The 7,965-nt window shown below is 47.2% G+C and overlaps 1 protein-coding gene across 1 annotated transcript; it reads right to left on the bottom strand.

Moving 5' to 3' along the window:
* Nucleotides 1-1,577: 1,577 nt before the first annotated feature.
* Nucleotides 1,578-7,796, bottom strand: LOC148214466 (uncharacterized). The gene is given in 7 exon segments (XM_088151391.1): nt 1,578-2,788; nt 2,791-3,315; nt 3,775-3,901; nt 4,794-4,873; nt 4,994-5,111; nt 5,949-6,464; nt 7,202-7,796. Coding segments are annotated over 6 exon segments (1,944 nt in total). The 5' UTR covers nt 6,354-6,464; nt 7,202-7,796; the 3' UTR covers nt 1,578-2,099.
* Nucleotides 7,797-7,965: the final 169 nt, after the last annotated feature.

The raw sequence follows: 7,965 nt of genomic DNA, 5'->3' as shown, positions 1-7,965 counted from the left end.
TACAGTATATACATGGCATTTCCTCAGTCAACCAGTCTAGTAACTCTAACAGGAGATCAAGTTATTCTGGCAAGACTTGTTTGACATAATCCATGTTGGCACCTATTAATTTATTATGTGCTATTTATGTGCTCAGACATGCTGCTTGATCACCTGCTCAAGGACTTGCTCAGCATCGTCAAGCTCATAGGCCTGTAGTCTCCCGTCCTGTTCCTTCCTCCTTTTTGAAAATTGGAACAACATGAGGTCTCCAGGACTTCTTAAAGCTTACAGGGGACCTTGCAAAGGATAGGGAAAGTGTGGCATTTTTACAGGTGGCCAAGGTGATGGGAGTGGGAGAAACAAGTCTCTTCTTGGAAGGGATGTCCAAGGCAGGAACTGACAGGAATTGAGGGCAAGGGGCAACTGCAGATCCCTCTGGGCCACTGGGAGACTTTCTGGCCCCTTGAAGCCTCATTTCCCAGGACTTCCATGCAAGGCGGCCCAGGAGCCAGCATTTCAGGACATCGCTTCCACTTCTGGATGACTTCTTACCTCCTAATAAACACTGGTGTCTGTTACCAGTCCTACCATGTGTTTGTGTCTGTGTGTGTGAGAGAGAGCCCTTCAGGGTAGAGCAGACTGGGAAACCAAAGGCATGCGTGCTAATACAATTAATTAATTAAACATATTTCTACACCGCCACAATCAAAATGACCTTCCACAGCTGACATTAAAAAAAATCATACAAGATAAAACATATCCAGTACAAAAATAAAAACACAACAGCCACAGAAAAAAGATGGCAACATCAAGTCAAATCAATCTCTGTGGGAAGTCGTCCTGGAAGGAGACTGTGCCTCGAGAACTGGAAAACCCAAGGTGGCGGTAGGGCACGTGATTTGCCTCTGCTCACTGACAGGCAATAGGGAAGTCACAAGTAGCTGGAAATACGAAGTGTCTGTAAAAAGGGACAAGTAACTGATCCTTAGGATCACAGCTCAGGAGGATGAAATTTGCCCTGATCAGAGAAAGTTTCCTAGCTGCCAATGATGGACACACATTTTCACCAATCCTGAGCATGGAAAGATGACCGTGGGGAAAAGGAGGCAAAAAAGCCAGGCAGTCAATCAGAGAAGCCGAAAAACTGGGACTGCGCATAGGAGGATAAAGGGAACAGCCTTTGGGGCAAGGGTCCAGAGAAGGCACCCATCACTGCTGCACTCCAGATGTGGTGTCCTCCTCTCGTTGTCTCCCTCTGCCACCTACAGCTCATCTTGAGAGGATTCCATTTCGGTTTGGGCCCTACTTGGACACTGCACTGCGGTCATCGGCTTGAACTCTTGATGATGAAATTCTTTCTCTGTAGAAATCTATCATCTATTCTTCGATAGCCAACTTAGTTTATTTTGTCAACTTAGTTTTATCTCACGTTTGCACGCTGTCGAGTAAAAATAGATTGCATTTCTTTTTGTTTCTTACCTCTGGTTATCACTCTGCCATGAAAAATATGGTTAAGACATGTTTTAAACATCAATGGTTCGCTTTTCAACTGGGGGAATGGGTGCATCTGAGAGTCCCCTAGCCAAACATAAGGATAAGAGATCAGGAGTCTTTTATTATTATTTTACTATTTCTTTCTTTCTTTCAAAATATCTATAGCCAGCCCAATTGACAAGGATGCTGAGCAAGTCAAAGAAAGTCGTATAAACACACACGCAAAGCACACGTTTAACAATATACGTTGTTAGAAATCCCAATTTTTTAAAAAACCACATAGGCAACCAGTGAATAAAAGAATCCATAGGGCCCAGCAGCACTGCACTGCTAGTTTACAAAATGCCAATCTGATAGGGATCCAGGTGCCCCCGAGGGGAAGTGCTCAAAAGACAGAGCTGAAAGTTGAGTGTGTCAACACTGAAAGTCCACCTGTAGCCTTAACAATATGAGGGAAGGGGAAGACGTTACTGCACAGGGGAGAGAAAGATGCATACTTTAGACGATCAGCAGAGCAGCAGGAATAAGGCATCAAAGACATTTGTGTGATTCCACCCAAGCTGATCATTTTATGGAAAGTAAGGCAATTGATCATACCAACGCTCCTTTCAAACTCCATGCGTTTATACGGTTTCTCCCCCATGGATGCTCTTATGGGAACTAAGGTGACCGCTGTGAGTAAACCTCTTTCCACACTCCATGCATTGATAGGGCTTCTCCCCTGTGTGGATCCTTTCGTGGTCAGTAAGCGAACTGCCCCTTCTAAAGCTCTTTCCACACACCATGCATTTATATGGTTTCTCCCCAGTATGGATTCTTTCATGCCTGGTAAGCGAATGGGAGTCGCAGAAGTCTTTTCCACACTCCTTACATTTATATGGTTTCTCCCCAGTGTGGATCCTTTTATGGGAAGTGAGGTGACAGCTCTGGAGGAAACTCTTCCCACATTCCAGGCATTTATAGGGTTTCTCCCCTGTGTGGATCCTTTCGTGGTAAGTGAGGGAGCTGCTCATGATGAAGCTTTTCCCACATATCTTGCACTGATAGGGTTTTTCCCCTGTGTGGGTCATTTTGTGGTAAGTGAGGTAAGTGCTTTGACTGAAACTCTTCCCACACTCCGTGCATTTAAAGGGTTTCTCCCCTGAGTGGATCTTTTCGTGCCTGGTAAGCGAATGGGAGTCGCAGAAGTGTTTTCCACACTCCTTGCATTTATACGGCTTCACCCCTGTGTGATTCCTTTCATGGTAAGTGAGGGAAGTGCTCCTTCTGAAGCACTTTCCACACTGCGTGCACGTGAAAGGTTTTTCCCCGTGTGGATCCTCTTATGGGAAATAAGGTTACTGCTTTGACTGAAGCTCTGGCCACACTCTGTGCACTTATACGGTTTCTCCCCGGTGTGGATCCTTTCGTGTCTCATAAGAGAATGAGAGTCGCAAAAGTGTTTCCCACACTCTTTGCATACATATTGTTTCTTTTCTGTAGCTACACCTTGATATAACCTAACAGAGACTTCAGAACTCATTTGGCGCTGTCTGTATTCACAGAGTTGCCTTTCCATGTGGATTCTGTAACGATTGCTTAAATCAGGTTCATCTTTGAATATTTCGCCACGCATGAGGAAATCGTTCGTTTCGTTCTCTTTCCAATGTTCTTGGGTCAGGAAGTCATGACTTCCTGCACTTTGAGAAGAAGGCTTCTCTGTATCACTGAACTGGTGGCTCTCAGGTCTTTTTAGTCCCCACGGATATTGAAATATCTCTTCTTGAACTTCTTGCTTGATGGTTTGCAATGACAACATCCTTGTCTCCTCATCATTTTTATCCTCCTGCCCATCAGCTCCTTGGGGAAATAATGAAACGTAACAGATGAAAATATTACTAGGATAAGGCAGAAACTCAGCATGCATAAGTTGCATCTCTTCTTTCAGCATCTCTAATCTTTCCTCTTTCCATACTTGGCGACCAATGTTATGTAGATGAGAGTGATGAGCGAAAGATGAGAAAAATAATCTTAGAAGCTGAAGTGTTAATTTCTTAGCTGTGAGATTAAACAGAAACTGCTAAGGTTGCTAAAGAAAATCTTTAAATTCCAGATGAGAAATGGTCAATGCATCCTAAATTGAAGGAGGTCCCTTCAACCTCTTGTTTTCCTCAGCACCCCAGGCAGATCGGTCTCTGTCCTATGGCTAGAAGACAACCTCATGTTTGGCATCATCTTGAGAGAAACAGAGCGACAAGAAATTCTGACAAGAAAATAGATTCTCTGACTATTTTCATAAGAGCAAAGAGGGGCCCTTACCCAGAGAAGCCATGTTCCTTGAGTTCTCCAGCATGACCTCCCCGTGCAAGGCTCTCTGTTCAGAACCCATCAGTGCCCATTCCTCTTCAGTGAAATACACAGCCACCTCCTCGAAGGATACAGGACACTGAAAGAGGAAGAAAACATTCCTTATGTAACTTCAGGCATTAAAGCAGATTGTGGAAGAGCACCGTATCTGCAGTCTTCAAACTATGCAAAAGAAGATGGATCGATCTCCCAGCCCCTCACTCTGAGCCCCAGGATTACAGATTACACTTATCAAAACATTAACAAAATAACTAATACATAATGTCTGTGTGTCTTAATCCATTACACCAATAACAAGACAATACCCCTTTTCGTGATATAATTTTAGATCGTGAGAGTCACTGAAGTTAAACATTTCTGGAGTCTTGAGGCCATCCTTCATTGCCTACCCACATAACTGAAAATGAAAAGCTAAATTTTAGTTGTATAAAATATAGTTGCAATTTTTTTTCCGTCTGAGTTCTTGGAGTGCTCCTGAAATCCATCGATGGATCCCCAAGGGTTTGTGGACCCCAGGTTAAGAATCCCTGCTGCAATTTTGCTGGATAAAAGTTGTAATAATATTGAAATTGAATTAAATTCAACTAACCCCTCCCAACATTTTTGCCTGGGAAACACTTAACTTACAGTACATCATTTTTTAAATCTCATGAGCTTTCCTTTCTTTGAATTGGTATTAAATTATTCTTTTGTTATTGTAATTAGATGATTATTTAACTGGCTCTGAATAGTCATCTACCAGGCAAATACTGTACTTTAGCACTTGTCTATAACTGTTAATTTTTGTTTGCTAATTTTAAACCTGTATCTTGGAGGGTTTTTTTTTTTTTTTCCAAATTAGTTATTGAAGACCACAAGGCACAATGAATACAAACCCTATTCCTAAGAAATACGGTGTGCGTAGACTCCTGTTAAAAAAGAGAGATCTCCAAATGTTTCCCTGCATATTTTTCTGCTGTTCCTCCACTTACCAGAGCTGGAATCACAGGTGTGGTTTCTCTTCGACAGTCATGAGGAGCCAATTCTACAAATACTAACGATGTCCTGCTCCCTGTGTGGGAAACAAAATTGGTAGTCTGAAAGCATCCTTCGTGAAATCTGGAGAAACACTAGACACATGAGGAAAGAGAGAAAGAGAGATGACTTTCTTGTGGAAGAATTTCACAATTACCTGATAAGGTGTTTTGACTTGGATCTTCTGGGGAAATCTCCCTCAAGAGTTGCTCCTGAGAGAAATGTCCTGTTGCCTTGGGGCATTCAGCAACCATCTCCACCAAGGGACCCTGGCTCTGAGGCCGAATCCAAGAACAAAGAAGAAGTGGAGTTAAGGAAATGGGAAGAAGTGGATTCTTGCTCTCTCAAGTCCAAAATTTTCAGCAGTGGAGAAAGAAGGTAGCATTGAAGAACTTGCGTCAAATATGTTGTCTGGACGTGACCAAGGGAAAAATCTGCCTAAGGAGTTAGTTAAATATTGTCATCATGTTATGAGATCACATATATTCCTATCACGCTGTTAATCATACAGGAAGCAAGGCAACACAAAGCCAATGAAGAGAGAAGGAACAGGAACTCAGGATAATTTAAATGTAGATGGCAACACCACCATCACTCACTCTAACTCTGCTTTCTGATCTTGCAAGCCATCCTTGCTTCCACCGTATGTAGACAAGGTACTCAAAATCACCTACTGTTATGTAGACTGCTACACCTCCGAGTGGGTAAGACGAGGGCAGCAGTAGGCGGGTTCACAAGGTGGACTCTGTGTTTGAGATCCTACATTGTATACAAGCGCAGGCATGTGCTTGAGGTACATCTGGGATTTGGTCATGCTTGAGGCAAACTGGCCAACATGTGCCAGAATTCAGCAATCTTCTCCTCACTGTTGGCAGGAAATACTGCATGTGGCATGGGGGAAGCTGAGGCTGGTAACTTAGTCTAGACTTCCTCCACCTCACTAGACAGCAAGAGACGTGGTATCTGGAAACAACCAGTAGAACCATTTGCCTAACGATTTACTTTAATATTGCCCACAGAAGACTCTTGATAGCAAGGTATGTAAACATTCAAGAACACTGTTATACTTATGTTCCCACAAATTTAAAGATACTAGGAGGAAATACTCTCACCTGCATCTCTTCCTGCTTCTTTTCTTCTTCTTGGCCAAGGAGGAAGCCCTCTGCCAGGGCCACCGCCTGGGAGGAGGTCTCTGCTCCACACTCCCGGACCCAGCTCTCCATCTCCGGGGGCAGGACAGTCAGGAACTGCTCCAGGAGCACCAGGTCCAGCATCTCAGCTTTCGTTCTCCTTTTTGGCTTCAGCCACTGACTGCAAAGATAGTGGAGTTGGCTGCAAACCACCCGTGGTCCCTTGGCCTCTTCATAATGAAAGTCCCTGAAACGCTGGCACCGATGGTGCAAGCTAATGATTTCGTCAACAGCATTCTTCTGCCCAGCTCCTTTTCCTCTGATCTCAGGCTGGGTGCCATGAAGAACGTGTAATGTTCCTTCTCCTGGGGGGTCCATACACTCCATGTTCCCAAATCCAATTCAAAACTGGAGTACAGTTTCTCCTGGATCTCTGAAATCACTCCCCTTGGGAGGAGCATGAAGCTGTTAGTCTTCTTTCGTAGCAGTGGTTTTCATCTGCAAAAAGAAACCCATGAAAAGAACAAGATAACTTCCGCTTTTAGTTCAGGTAGAAAAGAAACAGCTGGAATGAGTGAGAAAGGTAGACCAGAAGCTGGTCCAGATGTTCTCACTGAGAACTCAACCCCTTTGGTTCTTTAAGCAGAATCCTTATAGAGTGTGGAGGCATAAGAGCCAATTCTCTCCCCCAAAATAATCTCAAAGAAGCATCTTTTGCTGCCCCGGGGATAGAGGCAGGCAGGCAGGCAGGCAGGCAGGCAGGCAGGCAGGCAGGCAGGCAGGCAGGCAGGCAGGCAGGCAGGCGTCACTGCAGGGAGAGTCCTCATACTTATCCCTGACCTCTCCCTCCAGACAGGACTTAGAAGGACCTTCTTTCTCACGGCTTCAAGGGCTACTGTATCTAACGCGAAAACAAGTGAGCCAGCCTGGATCCTCCCTGCAAAAGGCCAGGCCAACTGACTCCCACCCCCACTCCTGGGATTGCCCCCCGTTTTCTGCTTGCAGCCGCTTCTCCCCCGGTCCCTCCTCCCCCATCAGCAGATTCATCTCCCCAGAAGCAAACTGAGATCCCTGGGGGGGGGGGATTGATCCTGTTTTGCAGGAGCGCTCTCTCTCGCCCAGAAGATGCCTGAAAAGCGGCTGCGGGGGCTGCACGCGGCGGGGAGGCTCGCAAGCCGGGACCTCCAGCCTCTTCCCGGAGACAGGGCTTGCCGTCCCCAGCAATGCCTCCTCACCCCGAGCAGCGGGCATTTCTGCCCGGGGTCCCCTCGCTCAGCCTCTCCGCTCCCGCAGGATCCTCCTGCAGCCCCTTCCCTCTTGGCAGGCTCAGGGTTCAGAGGGAGGGAGACGGGGACTCAGGGAGGGAAGCGTCTGACGCGCTCCTTTCCGCCCTCGGGAAAACTCTCGCCCGGCTTTCTCCAGAGAGACGGCAGACTGCGGGGAAGTCACCCGGCGCGTGCTCCGTCGCTTTCCCGGGGCCGGAGCCCGCCAGGAGCCCGCCATCTGACCGCAGCAGCGCCCCCTGGCGGCGTTGGCGTGTCACAGGCGAGATTGGGACCGCCGACCGGTGTCCTTTGCGGTCTTGGACGGGCAGCCCTTTCTCTTGCATTCACGGTTGCCCGAGAACCGAGGGGTGGCGCCGAAGCAGGAGTCGCGCCCGGCTAGATCAGTGGGTCGGTTTCACGTAGCCGACACGGAATCAGTCAATATGCCAGAGTTTCTCAGCTGGCTTTACGGATCTGAGAACACCATCCGAGGACCATTTCCGGCTCTTAAGGCCTCGTGAACGTCCAGCCCGGAGCGGCCCAAGCAGGGGCGCTAGTCCGCATGACCAGAGCGGCTCCAGAACGCCCCTCTGAAAGGGGCGGGGCTCGCGTGGCGAAGGCGGGGTATTCCTTGGTCCCGTGACCTCCCCGCGGCGCCCTCTGAGCCAGGCTCTTGGCGCCGTCTCTCGGCCCCACCGGCAGCCCCGGCAGGTCGACCAGGCCAAGAATCAGCT

This window comes from Python bivittatus, unplaced genomic scaffold (genome assembly GCF_059951505.1).
Source record: "Python bivittatus isolate LINGU-HERP-01145 unplaced genomic scaffold, Pbiv_v1 ctg000650_np1212, whole genome shotgun sequence".
NCBI classification, from domain to species: Eukaryota; Metazoa; Chordata; class Lepidosauria; order Squamata; family Pythonidae; genus Python; species Python bivittatus.
The sequence above is the reverse complement of the archived record's forward strand: the minus strand, read 5'-3'. Positions and strand labels throughout refer to the sequence as shown.